The sequence below is a fragment of the Chelonoidis abingdonii genome, chromosome 4 (genome assembly GCF_003597395.2).
Source record: "Chelonoidis abingdonii isolate Lonesome George chromosome 4, CheloAbing_2.0, whole genome shotgun sequence".
NCBI classification, from domain to species: Eukaryota; Metazoa; Chordata; order Testudines; family Testudinidae; genus Chelonoidis; species Chelonoidis abingdonii.
The window spans coordinates 148,442,956-148,462,865 of NC_133772.1; the positions used below are offsets into that span (position 1 = coordinate 148,442,956).

At 40.8% G+C, this 19,910-nt stretch overlaps 1 protein-coding gene across 1 annotated transcript in view; it reads right to left on the bottom strand.

The window, feature by feature from the left end:
• MNAT1 (MNAT1 component of CDK activating kinase) overlaps window positions 1-19,910 on the bottom strand; it is a 214,394-nt gene that overhangs the window by 148,582 nt on the left and 45,902 nt on the right. The window contains exon 2 of the mRNA XM_032789203.2: window positions 151-303. Coding sequence (XP_032645094.1) covers window positions 151-303 — 153 coding nt within the window. The remainder of the gene's footprint in view (window positions 1-150; window positions 304-19,910) is intronic.

The following is a 19,910-nucleotide window of genomic DNA, read 5'->3' on the forward strand; positions in this document are numbered from 1 at the left end:
ACACTTAAAACCTTCAAAGCAAAACAAAATTAAGATATCTGAATCCTTAGATCCCCATATATACTCCCATTGGCAAAAAATAACTCCTTTTTTGAAGATGGAAGTAACTGAAGTCCATTTTAATTTAGTTTTCTGAACTACGATACTCACACTTTCAACACTTTCTTGCGAATTTCCACCTCCTTGTCAATGGCAGGGTCTTCAAAGAGCTGCACTCTGAAGTTGCTCTTCCGCAGCGGCGTATCACACTCCTGACAGTTTCCAGCCCCCCGGACAAACAGCAGCTCCACACAACTCTCGCATCTGAAGAAGAGAAAAATGAGTTACATGAAAGAGTGATGCTTAACAGTAACTGCAAGGTAAGTCTTTTCCCTGTTTATTATTTGCACATTATTTTTAATTTTGTGTGAGAGTGAGAGTGAGAGTAAGAGCAAGGAAGCACTCTGTGCTCATGAAAGGTGACAGGTTAACATCACTAGAAAGAAACGGCCTCCATTCAAAGTACCGAAGAGCACCTGCAATGGCAGTGCAAGTTTCCCTATGTTGGTCTGGTCTAAGGAAGCCTCCTCCAGGGGGTGAGGCACTAATTCTCCCTGTTTAAACCACTTGGCCTCTTTGCTGAGAATGCCAGGTAGCCTGCATCCTCACTGCAAAGTGGGGTGACCTGGATGGAAAAAGAAGGGGAGCTGGCAGAAACCCTCAGGGGTTAACTGCACTGTACACTTATCTGAAGGATAGTCCCAGACATCTGATAATGAAGTTGTAGCCTGCTTAAACTCGTAACAAATGTCTCCTGTCCCCCTTTCTGTATAGCCAGACGACAAGGTATCACAATCTGGCCCTAGCCCTCCCAGCGTCTACAGATAGTACTGTAACAATTCTGTCCCTCTAGGCCTGAGCTAGATTCAAACCAGACTCAACCACACTCAAGAGATTCTATGTCTCATTATTACCAATACCCAGTGTTAGAGTCCCCTGATTTTTAATGCTCATAAATTCAGAGCACTGCAGATAAATATATTGTACACAGAAGCGGCACCCCCTCCCCCAAAAGAATGTTTATTTCTACCACATTAACAAGTATCTTCATTTATAATTGTCACTTGTTAGAGGTCAACTAACATTTAACAACAAAAGAAGAACACACACAGGCCATGGAAACCAATACAGAATTCAAGATGTATTTGGGTACTCGTATCATGCAAAATACTAGCACAGGACAACACCTGTTGCAGTCATGTTCTATTGTTGAGTGAGTGAGAGCAAGCGAGCACACGTTATTTATATCTTCGGTACATTAAAGCCATGAAACAGTTGTGTACTAATGGCCAAGCTTCCCTGTCTCTTCCTAATCTCAGCCTCCCAGGCAAATGATTAGAGAGTTAAGAGAAATATTGAGACAGTTGTGAAGGATCTTGAAACAAAAACTTCCATCCCACTGAGCAGACTGGTTCCATTACTTATAGAGGAAAAGCAGGCCAGAGCAACTCAGTTTTATTCTGCCTTCATTTAAGATTTGAAATTGCAGAACAGTGCAATTGTAATTATTTGCTCCGATGTTACTTTGTCATTCTGCTTGTATACTGTCTTAAACACTGGCCAACTCCATTCAATTAACCAGTTTTCCTTTTATTTATATTTCACACACATACACCCACACACACACGTACTACTTCTACTTCAGAAGCACCAACATATTTAAATACAATTTATCAGAGACGAGGGAAAAAAAAACTTTTTAGCACATTAGACCAGAAAAAATGATGAGCTACAGGGATTGTCAGCTTAAAAATTAAGCTTCTGTTCAAACTGTTTTACCTACTATCATTTACAATCAACACCCATAACTGAAATAATAGAAAGACGGTGGGAAGGAAACGTTCTCTTTTTACCATTGTGTTTACTTTGTGCATGTGACAACCCAATGTGTATAGACAGTTTCATTGTTTCAGGCAGTGAATTTTGTTTGTGTGGGTCTCTCACTACATCACCTGGTGCAGAAGAGAGGGTGGGGGAAGGGGACAGATTCTTTTTTTAAATTAGGAAAACAAGACGGCAAAGCTACGAAGATTTGCAAGTTGACCCAGGCGCTGATGTTTTTATTATAGTATTGACTAGGGACAAACTGAGAACAGGACCCTACAGTGCCAAGCACTGTGCAAACACAGTAATACCTGAAGCAACATAACATTCTCCCTCCCTCCCCCCAAATTGACTAGATTTCAAGTTCAAACTAGATTCGACACTGGAAAGCATCCTTACTTGGGAAAGCACTGAAGCAAGCGCTCCAGTGCTTTCCCAAATTGGGACCAGTGTCTCTTGAAAGCTAGAAAATATCTGTCCATACCAAAAGGGTGACAGGACACCTCTAGCTGGGAATTCCATTTCATGTAGTCAAGTTACCATTTCCCTCACACACCAAATCCTGCCCTCCATTACTCATATGCAACCCCTTTTGAATTCAATAGGAGTTACATGGGACTTTAAGGGCAGAATTTGGCACAGAGCAGGCAAAAAAGTATCTCCTGCCCAACAGCAGTATCCTTACTATCCCAGAGAATGACTACACAGAGCTAAAACTCTACACTGATCAGCCATACATGCCCTCAAGCAAAGGAAGGTCTGGCCATCTTCTCAACAATTGATAGCAGACACGTTTGATCTCAAGAATATTCTTGTTTTATTAAAAGAAAAGAAATAATCTTCTGAGATCCCATCTGACTGGTTCTCTTTGATCTCTTTGTGTACCACTAAATCCAAAGAACACATTTATAAGACAAGGACAGGCTGCAGGAAAGAGGGGATTAATTACATTTGGAAAGTGCACACAGGCCCTGATCCTGATTAGGGCCCTGCGGTGCTACAGGAAAAGAAAATACGGTTTCTGCCCCAAAAAGTTTATAATCCTGCAACATGCAGACAAACTGCTGCATTCACATGGAGTCCCAGTGGAGCTCTCTACAAGCACAGCAGACAGATCAGGTGTTGCACACAGGGTGACCATCTTTTCAAAAGGCAAAAGCAGGACACATGCAGGAGATGCCGCCCCCTCTGTGCACTCTCCTCCAAAGCCCCACCCCTGGCCAGGCTGGAAGCCAGACCTGGTTAAGAGCTGCCCAGCGAGCCTGTGCTGCCGTGGGGATTCCCAGACTCTCCACCTGCGCTGGGCAGGGGGCCGAGGGGCCCCAAGAGCAGCCCCAGTCCCACGTCTCCACTCCCGAGGCACACCACCCATGGCAGGTGGAAGGTCCAGGGCTCTCCACAGCAGCCCAGACTCCCTGGGCAGCTCTCACTACTGCCTGGCTCCAGATTCTGGCCTGGCCAGGGAGTAGGGGGAGGACTAGGAGATGGAGCCTCATGGCAAGGGGGAAGGGGCAAAGACCAACCTCAGTTCCTCCCCTACCCCACCGGCAAGAGGCTGGTGCCGCCCCTGAGCCTCGGGCAAGCACAGAGCCACGCCACATGGAATCCAGGACAAATGCTGTCCCAGAGTCATTCAGTCCAGGACTGGGACTTGAACTCTGTATTTCAGGACTGTCCAACCCAATTCGGGATGGGTAGTCACCCTAGCTGCACATTGTAGGATCAGGGCCTAAGATGACAACACAGAGTTGTCCCAAGGAGGGTCATCAATAGGCTATGCAGATTCAGACAATGTACCATGCATCTATGTAGCAGTAACAGTAATACCAGCTAGTGTAGCATTCCCTTACGTGCCCACCTTTTGACAACCCCATTTAGCAAATGGCAAGTCACTTAGCCTTTGTGTATCAGTTACTCTACTTAATCAGGACAGGCATTTTTGGCCCCAATTCAGTAAAGCCCTTAAGCATATGCTTAACTCCCCATTGAAGTCAGTGCTTAAGGGCTTTGCTGAATTGGGTCTTTTGTCAGGACTTCAAGGAACTAATTTAGCCTAACAACAACAGAGGTTATGGATTGCTGCTTAAAATCAGGACAGTACATTTGTTCAGACCTGGATCCTGCTCCCATACAAGTCAATGGCATAATTCCTAACGATCTCAGTGGGAACTGGACCCTGAATAATGACGCATTTGACAGTGACACGTGATGCTTAACCAAATAGAAAATAGATGTGAAATCGTGAACTCTGGTCTTAATATAGAAGATGTCAACAAAAACTATGAATTAGAGTATCATTTGCGGTCACAATATTTTATTTCATTTTACATTTGTGTGTGTCATAAAAAAAAACTTTAATTGGGAAGAGTCATCCAACGGGTATCTGGGTGGATAGGCAGTAGGGAAAGGAGTTACTAATTTCACCTAAAAATAGTCACACAAACATCTACAAGAGACCTGGACTCTTTACAGTAGAAGATCAGAAAGACTCAATTATCATTACAAAGATCAACCAACATTTGTAGAATACTGGCAAAATGTACTAACAACTTTTTATCCCCCTTCAGACGTGCCAAATGTTAAATGAGCATCTCATGCTTATAAAAGGGCCTGCTCCTCGCTGAGAAGTATGACAGACTGACAACATTCTGCAATATCATGAATTAACTGTAAGGAATGAAGATAAACTTTATGGAATTAGAGTTAATACCTTTGGGGTAAACTGTATTAAAACGCAACTGCGTATGTGTTACTGTGGCATTGTATGTACCCTCCTTAGTATGGAGGGGGGATGCCAATGTACTTCCTCCCTTATCAACACTTTCAAGCCACTTTCCTGGAGAGGTATGGCTATATTAGGGATATAGATATCCGTTTAAAAAGTTAACTCGTTAAACAATTAAAATTATATTGTTTAACTGGTTAACCTGGCCCAGCAGGAGAAGGAGGACCTCGGAGTATTGGCTGATCACAGGATGACTATGAGCCGCCGGTGATACTGCTGTGAAAAAAAGCTAATGCGGTCTTGGGATGCATCAGGTGAGGTATTTCCAGTAGAGATAAGAAGGTGTTAGTACCATTATACAAGGTACTGGTGAGACCTCATCTGCAATACTGTGTGCAGTTCTGGTCTCTCATGTTTAAGAAGGATGAATTCAAACTGGAAAAAGATTCAGAGAAGGGCTACTACGATGATCCAAGGAATGGAAAACCTGTCATATGAAAGGAGATTCAAAGAGCTTGGCTTGTTAAGCCTAAGCTAAAGAAGGCTGAGGGGAGATATGATTGCTCTCTATAAATATATCAGAGGAATAAATACCAGAGAGGGAGAGGAATTATTTAAACTCAGTATCAATGTGGACACAAGAGCAAATGGATATAAACTGGCTATCAGGAAGTTTAGACTTGAAATTAGATGAAGATTTCTAACCATCAGAGGCGTGAAGTTCTGAAACAGCCTTCCAATGGGAGTAGTGGGGGCAAAAGACATATCTGGCTTTAAGACTAAGCTTGATAAGTTTACGGAGGGGATGGTATAATAGGATAGCCTAATTTTGGCAATTAATTAGTCTTTGACTACTAGTGATAAATATGCCCAATGGCTTGTGACAGGATGTTAGATGGGGTGGGATCTGAGTTACTGAAGAGAATTCTTTCCTAGGTGTCTGGCTGGTGAGTCTTGCCCACATGCTCAGGGTTTAGCTGATCGCCATATTTGGGGTCAGGAAGGAATTTTCCTCCAGGGCAGATTGGCAGAACCCCTGGGGGTTTTCCACTTTCCTTTGCAGCACGGGGCGCAAGTCACTTGCTGGAAGGATCTCTGCACCTTGAAGTCTTTAAACCATGATTATAGGACTTCAGTGGCTCAGACATAGGTTTGATACAGGAGTGGGTGGTGAGATTCTGTGGCCTGCATTGTGCAGGAGGTCAGACTAGATGATCATAATGGTCCCTTCTGACTTTAAAGTCTATGATTCTATGGTCCGTGGAGGGCCCCAATCCGTACGGTAAATTGGAAGGACTGGGCCTACTGAGGCCTTATTCTAAGCTGAACTTGTAACCACAGGGAGTCCCCCTCACAGGGAGTGTGAAGGACTGTTCCTGTCAGAAGCCATGTTAGGGTTGGGGTGAACCCTTGTAAGCTTATTAGCATGTGTGTAGATACTTTCATTGTTTTAATGTGTTTTTTCTGTAATGTTTTTTATCTTAAGAGTAAAGCAGGCTTCCTTAGAGAGCGCAGGGTGGTACCTTATAACTAGAGCAAATAAACCTATTATCAGTCTCTGAAGAAAAAGAAAGCAGATGTCCTTGAGCAACTTGTCTATGCTGGGGATAACAGTGCAGGCAGGGAACGGTGCAGCCTGGAAATACCCCAGTCAGAAGAGAAAGACAAGAATCTCCACCATGAAAGGCAATAGCTGGGGAGCTGGAAGGCTGAGAGTGGGCATCCTTGCTGGACAACTGATGGGAAATACAGGTGAGGCTGCCCTGAACTGCATCAGCAAGATGGCATATTTATGAGGGATGCAAATAAAAACCAACAGCTAAATGTACTTAGCATTGTGAATGCATTCACAACACTAAATTACTTTCTACACTTAACCTAAATATTTAGTTGGTAATGTACCATGTTAAAGAGGTCTTTCTCTGTTGTGCTTCAGAAACGTTTTTTAGAAGTTTAAGGTTTTGTGGTGAGAACATTAGATATTTCAAAAAAATAAGCTCCACTTACTGGAGCTGGGCATTTATTTTGGACAAACCATCTTTAAAAAAAAAAAAAAAAACAACAAAACTTTCAGTAGTAAAAACTTGGGTGTGATCCAGTATTTTGTGCATCTCCCTATCGACTACACTTGGTAGGGGTGGAAGGAATAAAGAATCAGGAGCCCACTGATGCTATTCCTATGTTAAGACAAATGGAAGTAGTTCACATTTTGATGGTGCTGCATATTGTTTTAGTCTGGTTGGCTGCAGAGCAAACAAAACAGCAGCATAAAGGAAGGGCTATCTCTGTAAGCAGAAGTGCTAGAAATGCTTTTTAATGAAATCTTAGATTCTGCTGAGTACAGCAAAAGTCTGCAGAAGAAGCCTAAATCTATGGCCATAACTCATTCCTAAGAACATTTTTATGGTTTTCTTTTGTTTTTGAAGCAGAGCAGTAGAGTTGTTTTATTCGCCTTCTTTGGAGAGTTGGGTTCTCTTTTTTTTAAAGTAGAGATGTACTTACTTTAAAAAAAAAAATCAAATATTTAACTACTTCTATCTACATTTTTTCTGCCATTTTAACCAACATTCTTCTATAGTTTAAAGTAACCTGCATTTCACCTATGAACCATTCTGCCTAGGCACAGTTCAGACAAAATGAGAACAGATCAGAACACTTATCCCAGACTTGAACCCCCAGTGGTTCAAAGGGGGGTGGGGGGAGGAGAAGTAGAGTAATTATTTTTCTCTTTTCATTTGCACTTGTCTCAGAAGCCTTTCTAGTTTTCAGGTGGAGCCAGAAGAGGCAGGACTAAGATATCAGCAGATGAGAGGTTTTGTTGTATATGTGAATAGGAAACAAGCAATCTCATAGGAAAAGCTTGATCTAAGATTTTTACCCTGATTTCCAGGCCGTAGATGCTTTATAGAAAACTGACCACTCTTTTAGTGCAGATAAAAAAAAAAAAAAAAATTATTCCTGATTTCTAGACAGCTTGCAAAGTTATGTTGATCTCACAAGATTCATATGTGGTTAATGGACACCCATCCTCCATGGCAGTGTCTGCTGCACACGAATACTGAATAAAGCTGTGGCTGACTTGTTATTACAGATTTATTTTCGGAGATTGTGCCTAGTACCAGGCACAGACTGGGCTGCTGGGCTACCAGGCACTGCCCAGTAGGCTGGTTCTTTCGTGGACTGAAGTAGTACTCAGCTCTGTGGTTCCGAAAGATTATGGGATATGGACCATTACATGAACATTTTGCAGGTCACAGACCCAAAAATGGTGGTGGCTGGGGGGCCAGAGGGAGGCAGGCAAGCAGCTGTGCAACAGGACCTGGTGCTCCTGAGTAAGAAGAGCTTTTGGGAGCAGCTGATGGGATAGAGTGAAGGTGGAGTGGCTGTGGGGTAGAATGGGGCAACTTCTCCCTCCCTTCCTCACAGCATTTCGCTCTAGGGTTTGGGAAACACTGCTCCACGGGACTACAGCACAGGTTGGAGAAAAACTGATGTTTTCGGGGGGGTTGGGTTCCCCTGCCAAAAAAAAAAAAAAAAAATATCAAAAGATTTTTTTTATTTGGTTATTTAAGTTTTTCTTTTTAAAACTAAACCCAATTAAAATGAAATCAAACGTAATACTAAATAAGACCTTAACTTACTATAGCATCTTAAAACATTAAATAAAATAAATATGCTGAATCAATGCGTGTACCGAAAATTTGAGTTAAAAGGCTGCTTTTCTATATAAAGAAAGATGGCTTTTCCCCTGATTCTAACTTTTGAGGTAAAACTTTCTAAATATGGCACAAATAAAGTCATGCATTGTATTAAGGGCTTGATCCTGTGAGGAAGCCAGGGGCTGTGCTACCAGATGCAAGAGACCAGCAAGGTCATTACATGCACTGGGACCTGGCCTCTGACTCCACCAGACACCATCATATCTCTCACCAAGATCTGCTGAACCCACCTGGGTGATCTCATTCTTATTTTATAGCTTCTCCCTATCTGAGCTCTGATTGGCTCAGTTCTCAAAATTATGAATATTTATAGTTCCACTCACCATGGAAATTTACTCTCCTGCTCATGCTAAAAACACTGAACTGCTCATTAACTACAAGCCCTTGCTTCGGGGTGGCTCTGGGCATTCAAGTAAATATCCTTGCTCTGCCTCCTTGCATGGATACACGGACAGAGATACAAACAATCAGAAATCCATTAATTTCTCACTGCCTCTCTCTTGGTCTCTGAACAAATATAAGGCTGCAATGCAAAAGGCATGTGGGTTACATGAGCAGAGGTCTCAGGTTGTTTGCTCTTTTATTTTTTCAGAGAGTTACATAACAAAGGAGAAGGAGTTGAGTGTGCAACCAGAAAGGAGCAACACTGGGTCAAAGTAGGACACTGTGGGAAGAAGGGACAACATTCTATAGAGCGCAGCCTCTCACGGTGATTTCAACAGCTGGAAATTGGAGGGGGGGAAACTGCAATGGCTGCAGGTCATTTAAACAAAAAACAAAAAACAAAAACAAAAAAACACACCACTATTTTCAAGAAATTCCTGAGAGTAAGTACTTCTGGGCTAAAAAGGAACATATGCCAAATGGAAAAAGTGCAACAAAGCGATGCAAGGCCTGGTTGTCAGAATGAAGTAATATTATGCAAAAATGCTCCTTAGAAGGCAGTGATGCTGAAGATGAGGTGAACATACCTGAACCATCTGGTTTATTAATTTTTGCACCATTCTTATGCACTGCCTACTGTCTCTTACTCGGTCAGTAAATGATAACTTAGATTCTGGTCATAAATGTGTGTCTTGGGTGGATTACTTATGCATTTCAACATGTGCGTGCAAAATATAATTGGTATGTTTGTTTGTTGTGGTAGTATTTATTGATTACATTTTTACTGTTACTGCTGGACTTCTGAAATGATTTTTATTGCTCAGTATAATCAAATATCCTAGATGAAGGCTTCCTGTTTAAAAGTAAAGTTGTATTAGGCATTTATGAATTTTAACATTTTTAAAAAGTATTTTTTCCCCTCAAAGCTATTGGTAGGTTCCTAGAGATAAGGGTTCAAACAGATTTAGATATTATGATTTATTAATTATTTTCCCTGCAACACTGGGTTTAGAATAAATTATATCATTTAAACAGTGGTACAAACAGCTATAGAAGTAGGAATCATCCATTTATGATCTCAGTTTTTTAAAATCTGTGCTGAGTGACACTCGCTGACAAGGACATTTTCTTAACATTTTGCTTCAGGTTCCTTAAGCTTAGACATAAGGGGTTATGAATGCCCATCATCTGCAATGTCTACAACTTCAGAATCATCTGCTGGTACCACCAGCAGTGCTGCAACTAAACAAACATCAGACAGTAAATTACCTGTATAAAAGACAGATAAAGACTTTCTTCATTGTCCAGTCAATCCATGGATGAGCTGGTAATCAGGACCAGCAAATTCCAATGAGACTCCATAGATGAAAGTATCTTGGATTGTTTATACAAACAAATTCTTTGTCTTGTTCAGAAGAAAACATTTCATTGACATGGTTCAGTCATTATGACCCGGTTACACTCTATCCAGTAGAGCAGACATTGTTGGAAGGTTACTGGATACAGGGTACAAGAAAGCAATTGAACAGCACACAAAAAAACATTGATGGGAAATTTGTTAATCTGAATCTGGATGAGTGGAGCAATGTACACAATGATCCAGTGATATATGTGCTTGTGTGACAACAGAAGATTCCATTGTCTATCCTACAGAAGCAATTGATATAACAACCAAATGCACAAACAGTGGAATATTCAAAGGAAGTAGCAGTAAAAGCTATAACAAACTGTGACCAAAAATTCAAGTGTATAGCTTTGTCACAGACACTGCTGCAAATGTAGCAAAGATGAGACGAAATCTAGAAGATGATAATGAAGGGAAATTTATAACACATGGCTGCAGTGCTCATCTGATGCATCTTTTAGCAAAAGACTTAAGTACAACTCTAGGAATAAAGAAACGTTGTTGAAGTAGCAAAATACTTCTGTAAACAACTGCTTTGCTTCAGCTTCACTGAACATAGCAATAGGATACCAAACCACTTCTCCTCCAACATGTACAATGAAATTCAGCAGTTAGCAGTTTTCAGCTATTTGTTAAGAACTTACCTATTCTGATGACAATCTGTGAAAAAAATGGTGGCAAAAATAGGTGGAACTATCACCCCCAAAGTAGTCAACATCAAAACTAAAGAAAAATGTAGAAGATATGCTAATATACTGAAACCTACTTCCGTCGCCTTGGACAAACTTCAGAAAGATTTCTGTTGAAATTTGGAAAAGGACCTCAAGAGACATTGGAGAAAGAAATAACCAACAACAAAGTTAAACTGCAGGCAGGAAAGAAGTGAATAGATCAAGCACTTATTCCACCTACTCAGGACACTTCCTACACTAACACCGGAACAAATCAGCATACCCTTAGAGCCCCGACCAGGGTTATTCTATCTACTACCCAAGATCCACAAACCCGGAAATCCTGGACGCCCCATCATCTCGGGCATTGGCACTCTCACTGAAGGACTGTCTGGATATGTGGCCTCTCTACTCAGACCCTATGCCACCAGCACTCCCAGCTATCTCCGTGACACCACTGATTTCCTGAGGAAACTACAAGAGGCAAACTACACATGCATTGGTCACCCTTTCACGCGAGGGAAGATATAGCCATCCTAGCCAACATGGATGTGAGGCTCTTTTTTACACAAACATGCCCCTACACAAGATGACATACAACTGTCACAGGAACTAGTACCTGATGATCCACACCCAATCTGCTGCTGAGCTCTGGTGCCTTTATACTCAGCACACAACCTATTTCAAGTTTTGAGACAATATATATCTCCAGATCAGTGGCATGCTATGGGCAACTGCGCATGGCCCCAACATCAATAATTTTTATGCTGACCTGGAACAGAACACCTTCCTCAGCTCTGTCCACCAACGCCCTGTCCTACCGGTACACTACATTGATGACATCTTCATCATCTGGACCCATGGAAGGAGACACTTAGAAAAAATTCCATTCACCATGATTTCTAACAACTTCCACGCCCCACCATCAAACCTCAGCCTGGACCAACTACACGGGAGTCCATTTCTAGACACCACAGTGCAAAATAAGTGATGGTCACATTAACACCACCCTATATTAAACACCCCTATCCCAGACGCGCGTATGCCTACCTTAAATGCTCCAGCTTCCCATCCGTGGCACCATCACCACGATCCATTGTCTACAGCCAAGCATGAGGTACTAACCGCATCTGCTCGTAACCCCTCAGACAAGACAACACGCTACAAAATTCTCACCAAGGCATCTCAGAGATCTGCAATGACCGCGCACGAGGAAAAGGAAAACGATCGAACAAGCCAGACGTTACCCAGAAGCTCCTACGGCAAGACAAACTCCAAGAAAGCACAACCAGGACTCCACTGGCCATGCACATACAGCCCAGCTAAACCCCTCCAAAGCATCATCAGGGATCTACAACCATCTGACAGATGAGCCAAACTTTCACACAGGTCGGGGTGGCAGGGCCAATCCTTGCCCAAGACAACCTGTCCACGCTGGAAACGATTCTCACAAAGCAACTGCAACCGACCGTACCAATAGTAACTCTACCTCAGGAACCAATCCATGCGAACAAACCTCAGATGCCAACTCTGCCACATATATTACACACGCAGCGACACCGATCAATACACGGACCTAACCAGAATCAGCCATACCATCACCTGGTTCATTCACGCTGCAACGCTCCACCAATGTAATCATACTCCACATCATAACTGCCAGCAGATGCCCCTCTGCTAGGTACTATACGGCCACAGAACTGGACAGTCAACTCTACGGAAAAGGAATAAATGGACACCCGGCAAATCCGATATCAGGAATTGGCAACTCATACAAAACCTGTAGGAGAGCACTTCAACCTCCCTGGCCGACACCTATAAGCAGACCTTCGAGGTGGCCATCTCCTGCAGCAAAAAAACTCTAAGGCAAGACTGTCAACAGCGAAACTGCTGAGCTTCAGCTTCATCTGCAAATTTGACACCAATCAGCTCTGGACTCAAACAAAGACTGTGGAATGGCTTGCCACTTATCAAAAACAGAACCAGTTTCTCCTCTCTTGGTTTTCACACCTCAGCTGCTAGAACAGGGCCTCATCCTCCCTGATTGAACTAACCTCGTTATCTCTAGCTTGCTTGCTAGCATATATATACCTACCCCTGGAAATTTCCACTACCTGCGTCTGATGAAGTGGGTATTCACCCACGAAAGCTCACGCTCCAAAACGTCTGTTAGTCTATAAGGTGCGACAGGATTCTCTGCTGTTATTCCACCTAATTTTCTTGCAGATATTCTCAACCCAAAGTACCAGGATAGATCTCTAACTACTGAAGAAGATGCTGTTGTTATGAAATGAGCATCTAATAAGCCACTCATCAGTCGTGCCAATCATAATGAATTTCAGGGCTGGAGGTGAAACATTCAAGCAGACCCCTTTCGCTGCTGATGTTTTAAAAAAAAAAAAAAAAAAAAAGTCATGCCACTTAGCTAGTGACTGCCACCAATTCAAGACCTGGAACCAGAGTTTGTTGAAGTACTAAACAAGCTTTTGACAGCAGCAGCCTCTTCTGCAGATACAGAAAGAATGTTTTTTTCATTTGGATTAATTCATTAAAATTGAGAAAAAAATCAATTGGGAATTGAAAAAGCAGAAAGTTTTTATTCATAAACTGGAAGAGAGAGACAAGTTAGGAAGGAGGGGGATGGGACCTACTAGTTTTAAAAGTCTGAAGGGCAGCCGAAGTAATTTAGAATGTTGTTTTGTTTTGGAGAGACTTAGGTGAGTAGTTACCTAACCTCCACTCACTTTCACTTAGGCATATTTGAAAACTTTCCCAGGCTAACCTGGGAAATGCCTTAACTTCAATTGTCTGTCCCTTTATTAAATCATTTTGTTGTAAAAGTGAAACATATTTTGATAAGAAAAGTTTATGTATCCAAAAAGTTTAGTGTTGTTTTGTTTAATAAAAATAAATTGTGTATGCTGTTTTGTGCATTTAAATTCCAATTTCCATTCCTAATGCAGCTTAACACAAATCAAGAGCAAAAAGTTATAGTAATTAATATATTGTTCACTATTTTCTAACATATTAAAAAGTAAAATTAATGAGAATCTGAAAATATTAAGCTATATAATTGCTTATATAAATGTATATTGTTATAGTGCACCCACCTAGGCACCAAAAAGATGTACCAAATCTAGTGTAAATGCTCAGTTTAGATGTAAATCAACACATTTTAATGGTTACATCAACCAATGAGAATGTACCTTTCTTTACAAAATAAAAGTAGTAAAAACTGATTTAATTAATCAAGGCTTTTCATTTGGAGATTGAAATCAGTAATTTACATCCATGATTTCAAACACCTTGATTTCAATCACCCTGCTGCAAAAGAAGATGCACAGTTGCTTAGGGAGTGTGTGCATGCAGGTGCTCACCCATATGAACAGAGCAGAAAAAGAGGAAAGAAGGAGCATACTTTCTTTCTGTCCAGGTTCTACTGGGTCCTCAGTATGCATGGATTTTACTGTTCTCACCTGGTGAAGAAGGAATGACCTTGCAACCACTTTGTCAGGCGCTCAGGGACATTGGTTCATTTACTTTCCAAATGAAAATGTTTTAACTACCTAGCCCATTCACACTGGTCATTCACATACAGTCCTGGGAACAGAGTTCCTCAGGGCAATGACAAGCACAATTTTGGTTCCAGTCAATCAGAATCATAGTTTGACTTTAAACAGAATACAAAAAGCAGACCCAGTTACATACTTTATAAACTACCTTAAGCTGTCTGCAGGACTCCTCTTGCCAGCCTCCAGTGATGAACTCTGGGTGGCAGAATCTCACACACACCATTTTTCACTTTCACAATTCTTGTGGGACTCCCAGACAACCTAATCTTTATTCTGACTTTTAAAGAATTCAGTGTATGGTACTTTTTCTGGATCTGTATTATATCAATTCTTATTGTCATCTGCCAAATTTTATGACCATATGAATATTTAACATGGAAAAAAAAAAAAAAAAAAAAAACGAGAGAGAGGTCAACACTTCTTCCCTTGTTTTCTTATTTGCTTGGTCAGGTACCCTCACCTATTTCATAGGAGAGAACACGACCGAGTGAATCCAAAATCTGTAAGTACCTGTCTGCTTAAAACTATATTCTAAACTGCTTATTTATTCAAATTATTCTGCTATACAGAACAGCTCATCTCACACATAAACATAGCAGACTGGCAGTTCTGAGGAGACACTCAGCCTTGCCTGAATGGTGATTTAGTGAAATGGTGTATTAATTGTAGCAAAACATCTGCACCACTCATTAATGTGCAGTGTTCCATTAAATGTATGCCAGTGGCTTGAACTTTGCCATAAGAATTTGCTTGGGCTGGAACTGGCTCATGCTTTCTCTAGCACACTTGAGCTATTTGTTTTTAAGCAGCGGGGGGGGGGGGGGGGGAGGGAGGTGTCTTGTGTTATTACCTGGAGCAGTGAGAGGAGATAATTATTGTACATTCAGATTTTTTAAAAAATGTTCTTAATGAGAGGTTTACATTAGAGGATGAATCCCATATCTAAAAAATGAGGAATGACAGTGCAGTAGATGATAGTGTCAATTGATGTGGGTACCAGTTGAGTCAAACTCTCAAATGTTCACAGAGTATCTAAATACGTGTTTGCTTAACATTCCAAAGAAAGTAATTACAGCATCAGGAATAAGTGCGTTCACAATGACTGTGCATTACAGAATACACACAAATGTACCCAATACACTGGAATAAGCTACTTCAAAATCCAATACAGCCATAGTGGGCAAATACAAGCAAATAACTTCCTTTTGTACCTGTTGCTAGTTCTGAATAAAGATCTTGGCAAGTTTTCAGGGTTTCTATCAATTACAAGAAATCCATGACTCAAAAAAAAAAAAAAAAAAAAAAGTCACCTATCTATTGCCCCATCACGCTAATTTACTTTCTGGGACAGCTAAAATATTTTAAAAAAAATACAGAAGAGCATTTTCAGTTACAAACATCTCTACATTTGTCCCGAACTCAGCTCCATAACTTATTTAAACTGTGGTCTGATTCAAATATTGTCCATTGGCTCACATGAGCCAAGGCAAACATGCTTATTGTTTAAGATCATGTATAGAACTTCTAATGTAAGACACTTAGGTTCCCCCCTGCCAATTCCTGCATCGTGAGAAACTTCCATGCCATCCTTTGCATTGTTTGTTCTTATGCCACTCCTGAACGTTTTACAATTGTTTGCTTACTTATTTTTCACATCCACTTGGTCATGCAAAAACACCCAAAAAGCAAGAATTAGTCACAGACATTTAAAAATTAGGGCTGTCAAGAGATTTAAAAAAATGTATCGCCATTAATCACACTGTTAAACAATAATAGAATACCACTTATTTAAATATTTTTGAATGTTTTTTACATTTTCAAATATATTGATTTCAATTACAACAAAGAATACAAAGTGTACAATGCTCACTTTATATTTATTTTTGATTGCAAGTATTCGCACTGTAAAAAAAATATTTTTTCAATTCACGTAATACAAGTACTGTAGTGCAATCTCTTTATCATAAAAGTTGATTTTACAAATGTAGAATTATGTACAAAAAACCTGCATTCAAAAATAAAACAAATGTAAAATTTTAGAACCTGCAAGTCCTCTCAGTCCTACTTCTTGTTTAGCCAATCGCTCAGACAAACAAGTTTGTTTACATTTGCAGGAGACAATACTGCCCGGTTCTTGTTTACAATGTCGCCTGAGAGTGAGAACAGGCATTCTCATGGCACCGTTGTAACCGGACTCGCAATATATTTACATGCCAGATGCACTAAAGATTCATATCTCCCTTCATGCTTCAACCCCCATTCCAGGGGACATGCATCCATGCTGATAACAGGTTCTGATCGACAAGAATCCAAAGCAGTGCAGACCGACGTGTTCATTTTCATTATCTGAGTCAGATGCCACCAGTGGAAGGCTGATTTTTATTTTTTGGTGGTTCAGGTTCTGTAGTTTCTGCATTGGAGTGTTGCTCTTTTAATATTTAGAATCATACAATATCAGGGTTGGAAGGGACCTCAGGAGGTCATTTAGTCCAACCCCCTGCTCAAAGCAGGATCAATTCCCAACTAAATCATCCCAGCCAGGGCTTTGTCAAGCCTGACCTTAAAAATGTCTAAGGAAGGATATTCCACCACCTCCCTAGGTAACCCATTCCAGTGCTTCACCACTTTCTGAGTGAAAAAGTTTTTCCTAATATTCAACCTAAACCTCCCCCACTGCAACTTGAGACCATTACTCCTTGTTGTGTCATCAGGTATCACTGAGAACAGTCTAGATACGCTTCTGAAAGCATGCTCTACAATTCATCCCTATCAGATTTTGGAAGGCACTTCAGATTCTTAAACCTTTGGTCGAGTGCTGTAGCTATCTTTAGAAATCTCATATTGGTACCTTCTTTGTGTTTTGTGAAATCTGCAGTGAAAGTGTTCTTAAAATGAATATGTGCAGAGTCATCATCCTAGACTGCTATAACATTAAATATATACCAGAATGCGGGTAAAACTGAGCTCCTTGGGGGAGAACTGTATAGCCCCTGCTCTGTCACAAATTTAATTAACGCATTATTTTTTTAAATGAGCGTCATCAGCATGGAAGCATGTCCTCTGGAATGGTGGCTGAAGCATGAAGGGACATACTGATGTTTAGCATATCCGACATGTAAATACCTTGCAATGCTGGCTACAAAAAGTGCCATGCATATACCTGTTTACAACATCACCAGAAAGAGAGAACAAGAAGAAGGCAGCATTTTCTCCTGTAAATGTAAACAAACTTGTTTGTCTGAGCAATTAGCTGAACAAGCAGTAGGACTGAGTGGATTTGTAGGCTCTTAAGTTTACATTGTTTTGTTTTTGAGTGCATTTATGTAACAACCACCAACAACAAAAATCTATATTTGTAAATTGCACTTTCACAACAAAGATTGCACTACAGTATTTGTATGAGGTAAAATGAAAAATACAATCTTATTTTTAATAAAAAAATAATGTATTCTGTGTTGTAATTGAAATCAAAGTATAATATATATGAAAATGTAGGAAAATATCCAAAATATTTAACAAATAGAACACCAATTGAAATTTAACAAAGCAATTAAAACTGCGAATAACTGTGATTACTTTTTTTAATTGTGATTAATTTTTTTTGCGTTAACTGCATGAGTTAACTGCGATTACTCAACAGCCCTATTAAAAATAAAATCAAAGAAGGTTATGGAGCTTACAACAAGGATAAATATTCAACTTAACAATAAGTTAAAAGTGAGGCCCATTTCTTTGACTTACGCTCTGTTTTTCAACAGAATTAATGACTTCAAAAAAAATGCACCTATGAAGGTGAGTAACTGGGACTACAAGACTCAGTTCTAATGACAGATATTTAACTGCAAACAACAGGAGGATCAAGCTGGTAAAATGTGCGACTTTCAGAGGGCTGGCCACAATTTTCAGGCATGACCGCAAAACTCTTGATCTTTTATGTGGCATAAAGGGGCCATAATAACCCCAGTTCCACCAAGGAGATGATTCCTTCCCAGCACAAGCATGGCAAAAGCCAGCTGTATGGCTGCCATCCTGGTTTACAGGCAGGGCTACAGCTTTCAGCACTATGGAAATTCCCAGCAGTCCTGGGGCCCATAGGAGAGGCTGGTCTAACTCGATAGGGCCCTGGGGCCTCTCCAACCATCAAAGCAGCCCAGGATCAAAAGGGCGCAAAATGCAACTAAGAGTCCCTTTAGACCTCCCTTCTCCTAAGCTGGGAATTCCAGGCTGTGCTTCTTACAAGCCCAGCACAGAATCTCACCCCAGCTGTTTTGTTTTCTGCTGTTATCTAAATTGGTCTGCCGTACGTTTTGCACTACCAGGTTTTGCAAGACTTTTTCAGTTTGGTCCTAAGAAGAAAGACCCTCTGAGATAAACCAGTTTCTTTCTTTCACTATTTCAGGATACACTAAGCTGCCGGAACAACACACCCCTTGGGACAGATGGAACACATCACAGGAAATACAAGGGAATGGATGGAGCAACAGACAACGGATGAAGCAGGAATTTTACATGTTGCTAAAAATAAAGGAGTTGAAAGGCACATCACAGCATTGCTACATATACTGAATGGAAGGTGCAAGATTACAGTTATGAGTTACCCAGTAGTATTTAGCAAGTTGAATCCAGGGATGGCTACAACTTGGGAAGGAAACTAGTAAATGAAGAGAAAAAATATTAAATTTCTGTGAAGAAAACTTTATATACACATCTTAACCTGTTAGTTTGTCTAATTGTAGATGTAAGCTGGTCTTTCATAGACCATATCCCAGAGACCCCACTTTGCCATCAATAGACTGGAATTAACTCACCTAGCTTCCATAGCAATAGCATGGGTACCTGCACACATCACATCACAGCTATCTCCAGAACACTAGATATCTAAAGCTGCATTCTTCTTTCTAAGCACTTATCAGCTATTGGATTCCCACTTAAGGGCCCTATGGAAAGTAGTTTGCCTGACTTTAAATACATGATCCTAGAATATGGAAGAAAGCTAAATAAGTCACTGTTTTTATATCTTAAATCCAAGGCTTTGGAGCGGAGCCCAGAGCTGGAGCCCGGAGCAGCGGAGCTGAGGTTTTTGCCTGAAGCTAGAGCGGAGCAGGAGCACAACTCTAAGGCCCTGCTTAAAACAGGATAAAAAAAATAAAGTTGACACATTTTTGACATGTAAGTAACACAGATCCAACTTCTACTAGTTGAAAAAGAAATAGCTTAATAGGAAGCCTAAAATAATTCATTTGGATTTCTTCTCTCCCGAGTCTGCAGCCACAACACCTTGTGCAATGATCTCTCATATCTCACAGGCTAAACAAGGCTGATCACGTCAGTACATGTACTGCAGGATGTGGTGTGCATGGTTCAGCAAGTGGTATTCTTCCTTCTGAATCCGTACCATATTGTCCCAGCATGGTTTTAGGGGCTACATGGCTACCAGATCTCTGTCTTTCACATGAGACAGCAGAGGTACTAAGCACTTTTAGTCATTAAAGATCCCATAGTACTTTCCATAAGTTTCCAAGCCAAATTCCAAAGCTGGTAATTATGCCTTGCTTCCCTAAATTCCCCCTG